This window comes from Harpia harpyja, chromosome 24 (assembly GCF_026419915.1).
Source record: "Harpia harpyja isolate bHarHar1 chromosome 24, bHarHar1 primary haplotype, whole genome shotgun sequence".
NCBI classification, from domain to species: Eukaryota; Metazoa; Chordata; class Aves; order Accipitriformes; family Accipitridae; genus Harpia; species Harpia harpyja.
The window spans coordinates 723,113-741,337 of NC_068963.1; the positions used below are offsets into that span (position 1 = coordinate 723,113).

Consider the following 18,225-nt stretch of genomic DNA (forward strand, 5'->3'; position numbering starts at 1 on the left):
GAGAAGTGAGCACCAGCCAAGCTACTATCAGAAACCTCCACAGAAATGACCCAGGGAGATGGTTTTTCACCCTTCTAGTGATTGCCATGGTCTTCAAAAGGCAAAGTTTCCAAACTAATTCTGTCTCTCACAATAAAATCCTATAAAACATGTTTAGAGTGTGTTATTACTATTCATCGGTATGTAAAAATGGCACTCAAAAATTCTGTTCCCTGTGCGTATTCAGATCCAGGCATGCAGCCCTGGTTAACTAAAATAGTTTGGTTGCCTCCCCCCCGCAGTTCTGTAGATGCAGCACAGCTCACAGTTCATTTTCTCACTTGTTAGCTGAGGTTAACAGTCGGCCAGGTCAGGCAGTTGGACTAGATGATCGTTGTAGGTCCCTTCCAACTGAACTATCCTATAAATAAAAACGGGTAAACGAAAAGTGCAGAAGTTCCCGGTTTTGGACACAAGGGGTCCGTAGAGGATCACAAAAGCTGCAGAGGTTGAGCAGCAGCTCCAGTAACCCGTGAACTGAACCAGGGCTGCGGTATTTCTGTCTTTTTTAATCCTTTAGCGTTGCACGCGGTGCACTTGGACCAAAGATTTCAGTATCGGCAACCAGAACAGCACCACCTTCTCTGCAGGGTCTAATTAAGTCTAATTAATGTTTCACCAGTCTTAACTGCAATACAACCACTTGACTTCTGCTGGCTACCCCAGCCAGCCAGGCGGGCGTACCCGGTGCGTCTCCGTGTGCCTGGGGAACAGCCAAACCCAACCATGCAATCTCCCTGGATGGGAGAGGAATGGGTTGGGGGTGTTAGCGCTGGGCTTTGGTTTTCCCATCTTCTGCCAAAGCTCTGCTCTGTGCTCCTGACTCATCAGGTACCTCACGGTCAGACATGTCGAGGTCTCGGAGCAGGCTATGGGGGATAGCTGCCACCTTTTGGGACTGTCCTGAGTCTTAAACATCATTACTTTCCATGAGGCCCTCCAATGTCTGCTTGCAGACTTACCACTATGCATCGCAAAAGATGAAAACAAGGGGAGAACTTCAGCTAAAGGAAATGCAATGGGAAAAAGTCAGCCCGTCTCTGTGCAAAATGGGGAAAACAGGGAGCACCCTCAGACACCGCTGAGTCTGAGATGATGGAAAAATGTGTTTACATAAATAGCTCGCTCTGAGTCACTTAAATGGGCTGCCAACTCCGGTTTTACAGCAGTTGGCTGGGTTTCCCTCACTAAGTCCTCGTGATAGTCCTGTGGAATCTGTATCAGGTTATGGGGGTGATGCTGGGTGATTTAAGAAAGTAATGACTTAAGAGCCAGATGGTGTTAGGGATGTGATCCCGGGGAGACACCCAAACCTATCAGCACTGTCAACTCTCATCCCACCCACAGTTCTCCTGCATGGCCTCAGGCTGTTTTGACTAAAGAGCTACGAATATTAAAATTACCAGAGGAGGTCACTGCGGCGCAGCCGATGGATGATGTCTTCGTAGGTGCTGCAGATCCTGTGACACGGGCTTTGGCCAAGGTTGTCACACATGTCCAGCTTGGTGAGGTAGAGGTGCTTGAAGAAAAGAAAGAGGGACCCGTTCAGGATGGAAGCTTTTGGGGCATCAAATGGAAAGGTGGGAGAAAAATGGCCCCAGCTGTGGTGCCACAGGAAATCCGGCAGTTACACATCCCCAAGTATTAAAAAAGCAGGTATGTACTGTGCTATGGACTTCAGGGTTTTGGAGGCACATATTCCGAGATTTTTATACCATAACCCTCACCATTCTATAACTTATTAGAGAGCAATGCAAGCTGGGGGTGGACCCCACAATACACAGATATCCTGGACCTCTTAAAGTGAATGTACAGCACCCACTGGGACCCTGAGTGGCTCCGCTTGCTACGTACACGCAAACTGGAATACTCATTACATACACTTGCAAAATACAGGGTAAATGGCAGATGCTCTTGGAAATGGCACATGGACCATGCACACTGATCCCAGTGCTGTATGGGCCTGGTGCCAGACCATGGCTAGGAAATTGGGCAAAACACAATAGGCAGACAGGGAATGGAGAAGGGAATATTGGGAGCAAATATATGATGTTGCTAACTTTGGTCTTATTCCTATAGGATGCATAGCAGCATGCCAGAAAAGTAGCACTCAGTTGGCAACATGGCCAACAATTTAGCAGGATAAGTGTGGGAGGACATTCTTCTGCCTTGAGCACTGAGTGGTTGGGTAGATGGTTGCAGGAACAGTTGGGACACGCTGGCTCATATGACTAGTGAGAGTAAGCAGCAAGCAGACCATTTCATGAGTACCTGTGGGTTTTGCAATGAAATGAAGACTTGTCTTGTCAAAAGTCAACCGCCAGAAAGGAAGGAAAAGCCCACCGAAATACTTGGCAAGTAGACTGCATCAGACCCCAAGGGGGTGGAAATTTATTGTGACTGAACAACTTTTCCGACTAGAGCTGGACTATTTCTCTAAATTTATGGAGAAGCATGTCCGTTGCACATCTGTATATCGTTATGGAATGCAGAGATGTTTTTTCCTGGTTTAAAAATAAAAATAAAAATAAAAATAAAAAATAAAAAAAAAATTAAAAAAGGATAACTCTACTTGAGTTGTTGTGGAGGGGTACCAGCAAGGTTTGACCCCATGTTGGGCATGGAGCTGCAATGGGAGATTTAAGGGGCTGCCCCACTGTCCTCCCACACCCCGGGAAGATTTCCTCTTGCCACCAAAAACCTGCACCTGCTTTACATCATGGAGAGCAGAGCCGAGCAAAGCACATGCACTGGATGAGGTGGTCACGAGGAGGGACAGAGGTCCAAGCTGTGCACCCACAAAAGATTCTGGAGGGCGTACAGCCTTTCCCAAGGAAAGATGGCCAGAAGAAGCAGGAATCAGCCTGGTCTGAACCAGAAAAAAGCTCATCAGGTGCCAGTTATGGGTTGCGGTCTTGCGTAGAGGTGGAAAGAAGACAAATGTATGTGGTGGAGAGTGCAGCTGTAAGGGGAAACGTGCTGGCCTTTGCAATTCATAACTTTACGAAACAAAATTACTGTAAAAGACGAGGGTTCTTAGAAGCAAAGCAGGTCCTTTTCTGAGCACTCCCTGGGACATTGTTTCTTGGAGGAGCCTTTCTTGGAGGGAAATATAGTGAAAGGACACTGCCTTCATCCAACTCCCACTCAAGTGGTTAAAAAATAATAATAAAATAAATATTGTGATGAATATTTTAATAATTATTTACATTTTTAAAAAACCCATTCCTGATGGTCATAGAGGATAGGCAGGTACTTCACTTTAAATTCAGGATGGGCTCACAGCTGAGTTGAAAGGAGTTTTTCAGAATCTGAAAACCACTAGCATGACTGTCAAAGCAGGGTTGGTTTCAGCACAACAAGCAGTCATTTCCCATAAAGTGATCCTAAAGTCCTGAACTGCCAGATCCTTAACATAATTTTAGGATTTTGCAGTAACCTGCTATGATTCTTGAGAAAAAACTCCAGCTTATAGGAAGCATTATGCTATTTTTTTCTCTGCCACATTTGAGGAGGAAGGCAGCTGAGGAGAAATACCAATTAATCAAAAATAATCAAGAGGAATGAGATTAAATCCCTGGCCTTGACAGTAACCTATATTTTATATTCAGGGAGGGCAGGTGCAAAGGAAAAGCCTCCCCGTTGCCGAAGCCAGGGATTTGGCGTGCCTCCCAGCTGCCCGTGTGCCCTCTCCTCTCCAGAAACTTCCCACCACCACGGAGGGGTGCGGGGGCTGGACCCCCTTTGCTCAGAGCCTGCCTGCCCCGAGGAGGAGAAAAAGCAGGATTTAGGGCTCAAGCAGCATGTTCATGGGAAAACACAGTTTAAAAAAAGGCAAAAACAACAGAGAATTTTATTAAGCTTCAGCATCTCAGCTAGTTTTCCCCCTCCCCTTCCACTTTGCATCAGGGTTGGTAGTACGGGAGATGATTCCTCTGCCGATGGCAGAGCACAGTGTCCCCCAGCCTGTTGGGGGTCCCCGGGGAGGGGTGGGCACAGTGTCCCCAGGCAGAGCATGGAGGGGCCCCAGGCAGAGGCTCCAGAAGCCCCACGTCCCAAAACAGAGGTGCAGACTACTCAAAGGGGTACCCACGCGTGGTAGGGGGCCAAGGTTAGGTCTCAAAGCTTGTGGGACCCTGCTGCTCTCCTCCCAGCTGCCAGCAGCCCCCAGTGGAAACGCCAGCAGGGACCAGATGTCTGGTTGAGCCTGGGTAGGTGTTTGTCCAGCCTCCAAACCCACAAATTCCCCTCTGGAGTCTGGAGAAGGAGAATATTTGCAGCCGTTGAAGCCAGTTCTCATGTACGTCACCTCCTGCAACACCCAGAGCCATCCCAATTTGCTCTCTCGCTGTGTCTCTTTACCCTTTTGCACTATCAACCGACTGACGTTCAGCCCTTAATCGTGCAAATCGCCCTGCCCATTGCTTTGTCCAGACAGAACCTGATCCCAGGTTTGTCCCGTTTTAACTCAAGTCCTGGAGATCCACCTGGCAGCTCCATCACACCCCAGTTCAGCTGCATGCCTTGAGGTCTTACACTTGTTTCCCCAGCTCCTTAACCCCCCCAGGAGGCTGTTTAGCATCTTCCCTAATTAACAGCAGCCCTTGACAACCTCCTGAACCCTAAGGTGCAGGAAGGAGGTCAAGGTCAGATGCGTTTCTGGGTTCCTCTGCTGAGCAGTTTCACTGTCCATCTCTGCCAAGGTTTTGCATTGGTCTTAATGGGATTTCTTTCTAATTAATTGCTCTCCTCCTGTTTCTTTCTGTTGTCCTGTGAGGGGCTTCTGCTCTGGGTTTCCCTTGTGCATCTCAGAGGGTGGACTGTTGTCACCACCGCCAAGTGACATGGGTTTGCAAGGTGCCAGGCATCCAGCTGCAGGGCTGGGGTCTCCAGGTGCTGCCTGAGCCATTGCTTCTCCTTCCCACTCTTGCCACCCATTTCCAGCCCTGCAAGCCTCGGGCATCGGACAGGGAGCCTGGATCCCTGGGGAGCACCCGCTGCGATACAAGCCCCGGGATGGAGGGGAGGTACTGGCTACCGGCACGGGGCCAGTGCATTAGCGGGGGGCATGGGAACCCCGTCTCCCCCACCAGCAGCATCCTGTCGCCCCGTGTCCCCTGGGCTCTCCCCCGTGCCACTGGTAAGGGGGGACTGGGAGCTGCTCGGTGCCGGCTCCCCGGTGCTGGGAGCCATCACCCAGGGCAGGGACAGGTATTTCTGCACCTCGATGGCTGGGCTTCGGCGGTCGGGGTCCAGTGTCAGCAGGCGCCGGAGCATCTCCAGTGCCCCAGAGCTGAAGCCTCGCCAGGACGCTGGCACCCCCCGCCCCGCCGCACCACCCTGCCAGGCGCTGAAGTCCTCAAACTGGGGGTCAGAGCTGGCAGCCACGGCCCAGGGGAAGCAGCCGGTGCAGAGGCAGAAGAGCAGGACGGCGAAGGCCCAGACGTCCAGGCTGGAGTCCAGCTCCAGTGTGTCGGAGCCCTGGAGCAGGCAGAGCTCTGGTGGGGCGTAGGGCAGGGTGCCGGACATGGCACCCACTGCCGAGCCCTGCACGCGGGTGAGCCCGAAGTCTCCCAGCTTCACCCGCCGGCACTCGTGGTCGAAGAGCAGCACGTTGTCCAGCTTGACATCCCGGTGCACCAGGGCCCGGCTGTGCATGAAGTCCAGCGCCTCGGCCAGCTGAGACGCGCAGCGCTTCACCAGCTCCTCTGCCAGGCCCTCCTGTACGCAGGGTGGTACCATCGCCCACCATACAGCCCCTTACCCAAAGGGGCTGCTACAGCACCCAGACCCCTGCCCAGCACCGCTGTGCTTTGCCCCACAGCAGCCTGTAGCCACATGCCTGCACTGCAAAGGGTCTCCCCGTGCACAGCATGAGTATGCACCTCACTGCAAAGGGTCTCCTCCCATGCACGGCGTCACTGCACCCGCTGCAAAGGGTCTCCGGCCACGCACAGTGTCACTGCACCCCACTGCAAAAGGTCTGCCCACAAAAAGCATGACCATGCGCCCCACTGCAAAGGGCATCCACACACACAGTGTCACTGCGCCCACTGCAAAGGGTGTCCTCCCATGCACGGCGTCACTGCGCCCACTGCAAAGGGTCTCCTCCCATGCATGGCATCACCGCGCCCACTGCAAAGGGTCTCCTCCCATGCATGGCGTCACTGCGCCCACTGCAAAGGGTCTCCTCCCATGCACGGCGTCACTGCGCCCACTGCAAAGGGTCTCCTCCCATGCATGGCGTCACTGCGCCCACTGCAAAGGGTCTCCTCCCATGCACGGCGTCACTGCGCCCACTGCAAAGGGTCTCCTCCCATGCACGGCGTCACTGCGCCCACTGCAAAGGGTCTCCTCCCACGCACAGTGTGGACATGCACTCCATGGCAAAGGGTCTTCCCACAGAGCATGAGTGGGTGCTCACTGCAAAGGGTCTCCCCGCACACAGCGTCACTGCACCCCCTGCAGAGCGTCCCCCACAAAAAGCACGACCATGCACCCTACTGCAAAGGGTCTCCCCGCACACGGCATCACTGCACCCACTGCAAAGCTGTCCTGGCACCTTCTCCTCCCTCCTCCCACCCCTCCTGGCTCCCACCCCACTCCCGCAGAGCCCCGGGGCAGCACGCACCCCCGGGTTGAGGAGGGCACACAGATCCCCAGCAGGAGCGAGCTCCTGCCCGAAAGCGAAGTGCGTGGCACTCTCGAAGGCGACGGGCAGGGCACGCAGGCAGGCGGTGTGGCTGGAGAGGCACAGGGCAATGCAATACTCCCGCAGGAACGCCCGCCGCTCCGTCTTCTCCTTCAACATCAGCTTGAGGACCACCGGTGAGCCTGGGAAACAGGGGAGGGGGAGCCAAAGAGAGGGGGTCATCACCAGCTGGGGCACCGAGGGGGGCAGAGACAGGGTCTGGCGTAGAGCGGTTTGGGCAGAGCTGGGGTTTGGCTCGAGTGGGTCGGGCACAGTGGTGGGGCTGTGCACATCTGTGCACATCTGGGGAGCAGTTTGCCCTAGCCAGCAGCAGGGTGACCCTTCCCGCCCCCCCCCCTCCTCCCAGAGCCCCTCACCACCATCGTGGGGCTCCGTCAGCACCACGCGGCCATAGGTCCCACTGCCCAGCTCCTCCAGCACAGCGTAGTGCTCCTCCAGCTCCCGTTGCGGCATCTCCCGGCCCGTCTGCGCCATCAGCCGCTCCAGGAACTCCTCGTTGTCCTCCCCATCCTCGTCTGACTCCTCCATGGGCCCTGGGGAGAGCCAAGCCCCCCGCACTGCTGCAAAGCCCCACCGTCCCCAGCCCCTCGCATGGGGAGACGGTGGCAGCACCAGCGTCATGGCCCCAGGGCAGCCAGTCGGGCCGGCCCAGTCTAGCCCAGTCCAGTCTAGTTTAGCCCAGATCAGCTTGGTCTGAAGCATCCTGGTCTAGCCCAGTTCAGTCCAGTCCAACCCACCCAAGCTCAGTCCAGTCCATCCCAGGCCAGCCTAGTGGAGCCCTGAAAAGCCTGGTCCAGTCTTCTATAATCCAGCCCAGTCCAGTCCAATGCAGCCCAGCCCAGCCCAACCCATTCTAGCCTGGTCCAGTCCAGCCCAGTTTAGCCCAGTCCAGTCCAATGCAGCCCAGCTCAGCCCAGTACAGCCCAGTCCCCCCCCAGCAGCTCTCCGCACAGTGTTCCTGGCCAGGATCAAGTCCTGCCCCTCTCCCCGAGGCACTGCGTAGACATGGGGGGTCCCGGCTGGTGGGAAGGTGCAGCCCCACGCCAGGAGGTGATGGGGACCCCAAAATGCCCCTGTCCAGTGGGGCCAAGCACCCCTGACGGGGAGCTGGGACACTCACTCCGTTGAGCCCCCATGTCCTCACGTGGGAGGGAGGGTCAGCCCCACATCACACTCCGGAGTAGAGGCAGTGAGCCCTATAACCTCCCAGAGGAGGGACAGGCAGCTGTGCATCGCAGCCCACATCACCCCACGGCAGCAGTCAGGGCTCCCTCCCTCCATCCTACATACCCCCCCCCCCATTGCAAGGGGTCATGGCTTGCCCTCTCCCACCCCACATCCCCCATTGCAAGGGCTACAGGCTGGCTTTGCCCCTCCCCACATCCTCCCCATTGCAAGGGGTCATGGCTGGCTCTGTCCCTCCCCACTCCCTCCCCTTTGCCAGGGGTCGGGGCTCACCCTCTCCCCACATCCTCCCATGGCAGGGGGGAACGAACTGGCTCTGTCCCTCCCCGCATCCCCCCATTGCAAGGAATCAGGGATGACTCCTCTCTCCTCCATCCCCAGCCCTGAAACAGGACCCTGGACCCTTCTCCCATCCCACCACCTGCAGCCACCCGCACCGTTACAGCCGCGGTGAGGTCCCGGCCACCACCAGCACCTCCAGGTGTGCAGGGCTTGGACAACCAACCTGTCCCCCCCCCCCCAACACACACCCTCCCACACACACTCTGCCATGGGGCTGAGCCAAGAGGGCCATGCAAGCAAGCCAGAAGCAAAAGGCAGGGTCGAGTGTCCCTCAGGGTTGCACGGGGACAGCCGAGCAGCCCAGGAGCAGTGCATGCCTCACCTGCGTCCCCCCGCCGTGTGTCCCAGCAGGGTCAGGTGCTCCTGGGGCACGGCTGGGTGCCCTCAGCCCCCCCGGCCGCCCCCAGCACTGGGAGCTGTGACTCAGACTTTCCTGCCCGCTCCCATGCCGCCGGCCCGTGCTAATCTCTGCCGCTCGCGCGCCGGGAACATGTGTCAGCCCCAATGCGTGCCGAGGGCCAAAGATAGGCAGGAGGCAGGACAGGCAGGGCATTGCATGGGGGGACAGACGGACAGCATGGAGCTGGAGATGGGGGACAGACAGGGCATTGCATGGGGGGACAGACAGAATGGAGCTGGATATGAGGGGACAGGGCATTGCATGGGGGGATAGATGGACGGGGTGGCGATGGGGGACAGATGGCATTGCATAGGGGGACAGATGGACAGGATGGAGCTAGGGATGGGGGCTGAGCCGTGCTGGGCCTGGCAGGCTCGGTGCACCCAATGCAGGGTGGGGAATCAGGGTGCAGGCCTCTTGGCTGTCCCTCAGCATGCTGCTCTGCACTGTCTGTCCGTCCCTACGCGGCTTGTCCACCCAGAGAGAGGGTCTGTCCCCAGCACCACAGTCTCATCCATCCATCCCTGCAAGCTGTCCTCCACGCTGTCTGTCTATCCGTCCATCCATCCATCCACCCATCCATCCATCTCACACAGCGCTTGGTCCACCTGTCCCCACATGCCTAGCTTGTTATCTTGGCTGTCCCTGCCTGTGCTGTCTGTCCATCCACCCGTGCACGCTGTTCTGTCCATCCCGCCATGCCATGCATCATGCTGTCTGTCTGTCCATGCCCATATTTCTCTATGACAGCTGTCCCGTGCCACCTTTGTTTCTCCCTCCATGCAATGCTCCATCCTGTCCTTCCTCAAAGTGCTGCCTCTCCATCAGACCAGTCTGCTCTGCTTCACCAAGCCATGCTCCTTGATGTCTGTCTGTCCCCATGTGCAATGCCCTGTCTGTCCCCCCATGTCCAACCCCATCCTGTCTGCCTGTCCCCCATGGAATGCCATCACAATGTCATCCCACACCACAACTCTAACCATGTCATGACACAGCCCAGCAATGTCATGACACAGCTCGGTCATGCCGTGACACAGGCCAGCAATGCCACAACACAATCCGGTCATTCCTTGGCACAGCCCAGAAATGCCACAACAGAGCTCGGTCATGCCATGACACAGCTGAGCAATGCCATGACACAGTCCAGCCATGCCATGCCACAGCCCGGTCATGCCACGACACAACCTGGTCATGCCACGACACAGCCCAGCAATGCCACAACCACATGCCACCTGCCCCCCCCCCATTGCCACAGCCCCACCACCACCACGTCCCAGCGCAGCCCCAATCCCAGTCTGGCCATGACCCCTCATCCTGCTACAGTGGCATCCTGGGAGGACGCAGCAAGTCACGGGCATCCCTCCACCTGCCTCAATTTCCCCTCCCCGGTGCCACCTCCCTGAGAGGACAGGGAGTCCGGTTTTGTTGTGTGTCCCCCCCCAAGTCACGCAGCATCTCACAGCTCCAGCTTCACCCACCTACATGTCAGCTGGCTCCCAGGGGGCTGCGGGGCAGGGACCGGGAGCAAGCTGTGGGTGCCAGATCCCCAGATGTGGGGCAGGATGGTTTGGGGACAGGGGCAGGGACACCAACCCTGCAGCGATCCCCAGGACCGGGGCATCATCCCATGGGGCTGGCACCAACCCCAGGAGACGCTGTCCCCCTCTGCCACCGTCCCCAGTGTCCCCAGTCCTGGCCACGCCACCCGCGCCCCTTGTCCCTGCCTCCCCCCCCGCCCAGCTCTGACTCACATCTGGGCCCCCTTGGCAGGGCGCGTTCCTGGGGGGTCTATTTTGGGATGGGGCTGGCAGAGTCCGGCTGGCGGCACACACGCCCGGTGTTCTGCCAAGGAAGTACCAGCCGTGCTGAAATGCAGAGGTCGGCCATGGGGGTGAGCCAGAGTGTGTCGGGGGGGAGATGGGAGGGATGGGGGGGGTCTCCCCAGATTGGAGTGGGGGGAGGACAGCACATGAGTGTTGGGGCACCCTGCTCATCCCTCTGCCTGCACTGAGGGCTGTGCCTGCCCCAGCATCCTCCCTCTTCCCCAGTTCTCAGGCTGGATCCCTCCCTCTCTCCCAGTTTTCAGGGCCATACCCTTCCCTCTCCCCACTTCCCATGACCATCTCCCTCCCTCTCCCCACTTCTCATCACCATCACCCCTCTCTCCCCCCTCTTCCCACAATAACACCCATCCCTCTCCCTAGTTCCCATGACCGTAACCCCTCCCTCTCCCCAGCTCCTAGTCATACCCCTCCTTCTCCCATTTCCCACAACCATCTCCCTCCCTCTCCCCATTTCCCACGACCATCTCCCTCCCTCTCCCCAGTTCCCACGACCATCTCCCTCCCTCTCCCCAGTTCCCACGACCATCTCCCTCCCTCTCCCCAGTTCCCATGACCATCACCCCTCCATCTCCCCAGTTCCCATGACCATCACCCCTCCATCTCCCCTCTTCCCACGACCATCTCCCTCCCTCTCCCCAGTTCCCATGACCATCACCCCTCTTCCCATGACCATCTCCCTCCCTTTCCCCAGTTCCTATGACCATCTCCCCTCTTCCCACGACCATCTCCCTCCCTCTCCCCAGTTCCCATGACCATCACCCCTCTTCCCATGACCATCTCCCTCCCTCTCCCCAGCTCCCAGGGCCGTATCCCTCCCTTTCCCTCCCCATCTGCTCTTCCCCCCCATCCCATCTGCTCGCAGGGCCCTGACCCCTGGAAGGTAATTAATACTTGACAGCACATTAGTGGGACCCACTTGGCGGGCGGCCAATGGGGGGGAAGTCGTGGCCCCCCCCCCATTACCCCCCTGGGGAGCAGAGGCTGCTCCCAGGGGGGGTTTCCCCCCAGCCCCCACCATGGGGCAGGAATCAGGGGTGTGTGGGGGGGCTGTGACCCCTCTGGCCCCACTGGGGACCATCCCCAGAGTCTGGCCATCCAGTCCCACTGGCATGTCTCTGGCCTCGGTGGCACGCGGAGGATGCAGGCGCCTGTCCCTGTCCCTGTCCGTCCCCCGCTCTGGGGGGGGGGCACTTTTGCTGGCCAGCATCCCAGGAGCGTGGGAGGGAACGCGGTGGCAGGGCCGCGGGGGTGGAGGGACGGACAGCTGCGGGGGCACCGAAATAGCCGGCGGGCAGCCGGGGCCAGGTGGCACCAGCTTGTCCCCGTCCTCGTCCCCAGGGCTGGGGCTAGGGGGGAGCGCGGGGGGGGGGGCACAGCATGGTGCTGAGCCCCACAAGCCACCGCCCCCACTGGCCCCGTCCTCGCTGTCCCTAATCGCATCCCCCTGTCCCCCTTCTGTCAATGCAGGGGGGGGAGATGTACCCCCCTTGGTGTCCCACTGCCCCACGCCCTGCCCCTCTGCAGTCCATGGCCCCCAGTGCCCCACACCCTGCCCCTCTGGCCCCTATTGCCCCACTCCCCACCCCTCTGCACCCGTAGGTCCCATTGCTACACACCTTGCCCCTCTGCAGACCGTGGCCCCACTGCACCCACACTCTCTGCACCCACAGGTCCCATTGCCCCACAGCCTGCCCCTCTGCAAGCCCTGGCCCCCATTGCCCCATGCATTGACCCTCTGCCCCCCAACCCCATTGCCCCACGTTCTACCCCTCGGCCCCTCTGAGTCCCACTGCCCCACACCCGGCCCCTCTGACCCCCAAACCCCATTGCCCCACTTCTTGTCCTCCTGCCCCACCTGTCCCAGACCCCCCCACACACCCTCCCCTGCCTCCCAGTAGGGCCCAGTCTGGCCCCTGCCCCACACCATCGGGCAGAGCTGCAAGCAGGTCCCCTCCCCCGGGCAGGCAGGGTGCTGGGAGTGGGACAGGTGGCAGCGGGATTAGCATTAACGAGCTGTTTCATAACGGGGTCGAGAGGCCACGGGGGGAGCGTGGGCAGGGGGCCAGGCTCGGCTCAGCCCCACACCTGGGACAGCCGTGCCCCTGCGCTTACCCCACTGCCGCCCCATGGCATAGCCACGGCTGTGTACAGGCACCCCATGCTGCCCCGTGGGGCTGGGTGCCCACATCCCATATGTTGCCCCGTGGGGCTGGGTGCCCACATCCCTGGGTACCAGCACCCCGTGCTGCCCCGTGGGGCTGGGTGCCCACATCCCTGGGTACCAGCACCCCGTGCTGCCCCGTGGGGCTGGGTGCCCACATCCCATGTTGTCTCGTGGGGCTGGGTGCCCACATCCCTGGGTACCAGCACCCCATGCTGCCCCGTGGGGCTGGGTGCCCACATCCCATATGTTGCCCCGTGGGGCTGGGTGCCCACATCCCTGGGTACAAGCACCCCATGCTGCCCCGTGGGGCTGGGTGCCCACATCCCATGTTGTCTCGTGGGGCTGGGTGCCCACTTTCCGGGGTACCAGCACCCCATGCTGCCCCGTGGGGCTGGGTGCCCACATCCCATGTTGTCTCGCGGGGCTGGGTGCCCACATCCCTGGGTACAAGCAACCCCATGCTGCCCCGTGGGGCTTGGTGCCCACATCCCTGGGTACCAGCACCCCGTGCTGCCCCGTGGGGCTGGGTGCCCACATCCCTGGGTACAAGCATGGTGCAGGCAGGTGCTCAGTTCTCCACATTTAGTGACTGGCTGGGGCAGGACCCCCCCACTGCCACCCACGGCTTCCTGTGGGGTGCTGTGCATGGGGTCCTGCATGGGGCCAGGGGCTGCCTGGTGAGGGATGCAGGAGGGATGCTCCGCAGGGGGACACAGTGGCTGTCGATACTGGGGGCCATCTGAGGGTAGAGCTGCAGCACTCAGGCATCCAGCAAGGGCAGAAGGGTGACCGTGGCTTGATCCTGCCCTGCCAGGCTACCCCGGGTGTCCAACGGCAGTGTGGGGGGGGTCCCAGACCTGGCAGACCACACCAACGTCCTCTTGATGGGTGCAGTCGTGGCGTCGCCAGGCACAGTGGGCGCAATCCCGCAGGGTCCCCTCCTGACCCCAGCACCGGACATCATCCAGCCAGATGTGCCCAGCGCCAGAGCTGAAGCGGGGCCGACCCCGAAGGAGGTCACCGACTGCCCCCACCACCCCGCAGCCCAACTCCTGGCAAACCACCGCCGTGTTGGTCCTGCTTCAGCTGTCATCACAGACCATACCCCACTGTCCGGCGCGGTTCACTTCCAACCGCCCGGCGCACTGCCCAGTGCCACCCACCAACTGCAGCTGGAAGGGCTCTGCAAGAACACCGGGGTGACGCCAGCCCCACGGGACCCCCCCACCTAAGGTAGCATCACTCCAACCTGTTGCATGGTCACCCTCGCGCTCGACAGTGGCCACCCGATCTGTAGGGCAGGATGATGGGTGCCCTGGCTGGAGGACACAATGCTCCAGGGCCGGCTGGAGCGGTGCAAGCGGCCACCCCACAGCCAGGCTGGCACCGCTGCAGGGGAGGTGGGGGGAAGATGTATGGCACCAGTATGACCAGCACAGCCCCAGTCTGCCCAGCATAGCATAGCCCCAGTCTGCCCAACTCATCCCCAGTCTTCTCAGTACAAGCCTAGCCTGCCCAGCATAAACCCAGTCTGCCCAGCATGGCCCCAGTCCACCCAGTACAAGCCCTCCTACATATGGTCCCTGCCCCAGTGCCTGCCACATCCCATGGTGACTGACCCCACGGCCCCCAAGTGTCACCAGGGGGACACATGGGTCACCAGAGGACACCCAGGGGGCACCCGGGGGCACCCGGGGGCACCCAGGGGACCCCTAACGTACTGGATCCAGCCACAACGCTGCAGCACAGAGCTGGGGGAAGAGAGGGAACAGCTGGGAGTAGGGACCCAGCCCTCACCCCACGGACACCCCACTGACCCCCAATATACACCCCATAGGTACCCCATGCCCCACACACCACACTGACTCCCAAGACACACCCCAGGGACATCCCACACCCCAGTAAAACCCCCAATGTGCACCCCCAGAAGTGTGCCCCCAAGTTGACCCCCAGCTCAGCATCCCAAGTGCACCCCCAGATCTGTGCCCCCCAAGTTCACCCCCAGCTGTGGCCCCCCCCAGTGTACCCCCAGCCCTGTAGCCCTCCAAGCCCCTGCCCCACACCCTTGCCCCCCCATCCATGAGCCTCAGTCCCTCACCGAGGCACAGCCCGAGGCCAACCAGCACCCCCATGACACAGCTGCCTGGGGCCCCCCCTTTTAAAGCTCCCTCCCACGGAGGGCCTTGGGGTGCAGCGGGAGGAGGAGCAGCAGGGAGGAAGCAAAAGTGCCATGGGGAAGTGCTGAGGGAGCCAGGCTGGTGCCGTGGGGCTGGCAGAGATGGGGGTGTGGGACAGGGAGCAGGATTAGCCCCCCCTCCAAAGAATGGGGTCTGCTGCTTGCACCCCCCCAGGTCACCCTCCCCACCCAAGGGTGGGCCCGAGGAGGGGCTGATCCCCCCCCCAAATTGATGCTTCCCATCCCATCACCCCACAACCTTATGATGCTCCAGGATTGGGGGGTTGGGGGGGGTGAAGCCCCACTTTATTTCATCTGGGGGTCACTGCAGCCCCCCCCCGAGTCACCTAATTGGAGGGGTCACGACCCCATCACGGCCGAGAGCCGGTGGCAGGGGGGGTCCCTGAAAAGCCCCCCAGGAGGTGCTGAAGGGTCAAGGCCAGTGCCCGCAGGTCCCCCCGCAGCCCCCGCACCTCCTGCAGAAGGGCCTGCAGCTGGGGGGCTGGGCAGGGGGGGCAGCTGCCAGACGCCCCTCCCCACTGCCCCCCAGCTCCGGGGTGGGCTGGCAGCGGCGCTGCTGGTGGAGCTGGACCTGTGGGGTGAGACATTAAGATCCCCTAAAGCACAGCCAGGAGAGATGCCCTCCCCCCAAATGTCCCCCCCCCCCAAAAAAACCCCCAGAATTTGGGGTGCGGAGGGAGCCCTGCATCTCCTCCACCACCAGCACCCACCCCCATGTTGCCCCAGAGACCTGGGGTCCCAGGGGTGTCACCTCAGGAATTGTGGGTCTGCTGGTGGGACTTCCCCCCCCCCCGCCACTTGTGCCCCCCCCCCCCCAGGCTTACCTGTGCACGGGGCCCCAGGGAGCATAGGGTCTGTCGGGGTGCGAGCAGGATGGGTGCTGAGGGGCTCCAGGGGGTGCTGAGGGGGTGCTGGGGGGGTCTGGGTGCTGAGGGTCTCCATGGGGTGCTCTGGGGGTGCTGGGGTTGTCTGGGTGCTGAGGGGCTCCATGGAGTGCTGTGGGAGTGCTGGGGGAGTCTGGGTGCTGAGGGTCTCTATGGGGTGCTGTGGGAGTGCTGGGGGGCTCTGGGTGCTGAGGGGCTCTAGGGGGACCTGAGGGGGTGCTGGGGGGGTCTGCGTGCCAAGGGGCTCCGTGGAGTGCTGTGGGAGTTCTAGGGGTGTCTGGGTACTAAGGGGCTCCATGGGATGCTGCGGGAATGCTGGGGGGGTCTGGGTGCCAAGGGGCTCCAGGGGGTACTGAGGGTGTGCTGGGGGTGTCTGGGTGCTGAGGGTCTCTGTGGGGTGCTGGCGGGGTGCTGGGGTTGTCTGGGTGCCGAGGGGCTCTGGGAGAGTCTGAATGGGTGCTGGGGGTGTCTGGGTTCCAAGGGTCTCCATGGGGTGCTGAGGCTGAGCTGGGGGGGTCTGGGTTACAAGGGTCTCTGTGGGGTACTGAGGGGGTGCTAGGGGGGTCTGGGTGCTGAGGAGCAATATGGGGTGTTCCTGGGGTTCAGGGGTTGCCTGGGTGCTGAGGCTCTCTGTGGGGTGCTGCAGGGGTGCTGGGGGGGGCTGGGTGCTAACAGTCTCCATAGGGTGCTGGGAGAGTGCTGGGGGGGTCTGCGTGCTGAGGATCTCCATGCGGTCCTGAGGGAGTTCTGGGGGGATCGGGGTGCTGAGGGTCTCTGTGGGGTGCTGAGGGGGTGCTGGGGGTATCTGGGGGCTGGGGGTCTCTATGGGGTGCAGGGGGTGTGTTGGGAGGCTATGGGGGCTGGTGGGTTCCATGGGGTGCTGAGTGAGTGTTGAGGGGCTCTGTGCACTGGGGGTCTCCTTGGGGTGCTGCGTGGGTGCTGCGGGGCTCTGGGTGCTGGGAATCTCCTTGGGGGACTGGGTGGGCACTGCAGGGCTCTGGGTGCTGGGGACCTCTGGGGGGCCCTGGGAGGGGATGCTGGAGCCTGGACCCAGTTGGACTGCAAGGACAGGAAGGGTTCCTGGCATCAGGGTGGGGTTCTGCGATGGAGGGGGTGATAGGTGCTCTGTGGGGGGGGCAGAGACCCCAGCAGAGCCTGGGTCCAGGTCTGCACCTGGGGAGGGAAGGCACACAGAGGTCTGTGAGGCCCCTGCCCCGCTGCCTCCAGGTCCCCTGCCCTGCGTGCTGGGTGAAGAACACCCCTTCCATCCATCCATCCACCCACCTGTCCCTCCATCCATCCATCCACCCACCCACCTGTCCCTCCATCCATCCACCCACCCACCCACCCATCTGTCCATCCATCCATCTACCCACCCATTCCTCTTTCCTTGCATCCGTGCATCCATTCTCCTACAAATCCTTCCTTGCCATCCATCCATCAATCCACCTACCCTTTCTTCTAACTTTCTGTCCTTCCCTCCCTCCATCTTTCTGTCCATTCAATCACCCCTTCCCCTCTCGGTCTATCCATGCCTATTCCCTACTGCCTCCACCCACCCCAGCACTCCAACTTTTCATCCTTTTCCTGAAAATTTTTTTCCAAGAAATTCCTTGCTTGGTACCGTCTGGATCCAGATGTGCTGGAGAACGTGTGCTCCTCATGGTAGCTTCCAGACCAGGTTTGGCTCCAGGATGTGTGCTCCATGTGGTAACATCTGACCACAGTTCTACTGCAGGACGTGTGCCCATCATGGTACCATCCGGACCTGGTTCTGCTGCAGGATGTGTGCTCCTCGGGCTATCATCTAGACCAAAATCTGCTAAAGAAGCTGTGCTCTGTGTGGTACCATCAGCATCCAGTTCTGCTGAAGGACGTGCATACAGTGTGGCACCACTGGGACCAGGATCTGCTGTGGGATGTGCACTCCACATGGCATAATCCAGACTGGTTTCTGCTGAAGAATGGGTGCTCTGCATCGTACCATCTGGACCCAGTTTCGCCGGAGGACGTGTGCTCCTCATGGTACCTTCAGGAACTGGTTCTGGTAGAGAATGTGTGCTCCATGTGGTACCATCTGGAACCAGTTCCACTGGAGGACGTGTGCTCCTCATGGTACCTTCAAGACCTCGTTCTGCTGCAGGACGTGTGCTCCTCATGGAAACTTCAGGACCTGGCTCTGGTGGAGAATGTGTGCTCCATGTGGTACCACCTGGAACCAGTTCCGCTGCAGGATGTGTGCTACTCATGGTACCTTCAGGACCTTGTTCTGCTGCAGGACGTGTGCTCCTCATGGTACCTTCAGGATCTGGTTCTGCTGCAGGATGTGTACTACTCATGGTACCTTCAGGACCTGGTTCACCTGCAGGTTGTGTGCTCCATGTGGTACCTTCTAGATCTGGTTCTGCTGCAGGATGTGTACTACTCATGGTACCTTCAGGACCTCGTTCTGCTGCAG

At 60.1% G+C, this 18,225-nt stretch overlaps 2 protein-coding genes across 2 annotated transcripts; both read right to left on the reverse strand.

The window, feature by feature from the left end:
* Window positions 1-4,858: 4,858 nt before the first annotated feature.
* SBK3 (SH3 domain binding kinase family member 3) lies at window positions 4,859-7,372 on the reverse strand. Its single transcript, XM_052774853.1, has 3 exons — window positions 7,108-7,372; window positions 6,671-6,873; window positions 4,859-5,760 (listed from the first exon to the last, which is right to left on the reverse strand). The coding sequence occupies exons 1-3, from the start codon at window positions 7,370-7,372 to the stop codon at window positions 5,074-5,076; spliced, it is 1,155 nt and encodes a 384-aa protein (XP_052630813.1). The 3' UTR covers window positions 4,859-5,073.
* Window positions 7,373-15,917: 8,545 nt separating this feature from the next.
* LOC128135764 (uncharacterized) lies at window positions 15,918-17,904 on the reverse strand. The gene is made up of 3 exons (XM_052774826.1): window positions 17,392-17,904; window positions 16,005-16,940; window positions 15,918-15,955 (listed from the first exon to the last, which is right to left on the reverse strand). The coding sequence occupies exons 1-3, from the start codon at window positions 17,879-17,881 to the stop codon at window positions 15,918-15,920; spliced, it is 1,464 nt and encodes a 487-aa protein (XP_052630786.1). The 5' UTR covers window positions 17,882-17,904.
* Between the last annotated feature and the right edge of the window lie 321 nt (window positions 17,905-18,225).

Bases quoted from the DNA above. Each gene is read 5' to 3' on its own strand.
- SBK3 (XM_052774853.1), bottom strand. From the start codon at position 7,372: ATGACGCTGGTGCTGCCACCGTCTCCCCATGCGAGGGGCTGGGGACGG. The intron at 6,874-7,107 runs GTGAGGGGCTCT...CCTGTTTCCCAG, and splicing joins GACGGAGCCCCACGATGGTG to GCTCACCGGTGGTCCTCAAG. The intron at 5,761-6,670 runs GTGCGTGCTGCC...CCCTGCGTACAG, and splicing joins GTGCCCTCCTCAACCCGGGG to GAGGGCCTGGCAGAGGAGCT.
- LOC128135764 (XM_052774826.1), bottom strand. From the start codon at position 17,881: ATGAGGAGCACACGTCCTCCAGTGGAACTGGTTCCAGATGGTACCACA. The intron at 16,941-17,391 runs GTACCAAGCAAG...TTCCCTCCCCAG, and splicing joins AGCACATCTGGATCCAGACG to GTGCAGACCTGGACCCAGGC. The intron at 15,956-16,004 runs GCACGCAGACCC...AGAGCCCCTCAG, and splicing joins GCACTCCACGGAGCCCCTTG to CACCCAGAGCCCCCCAGCAC.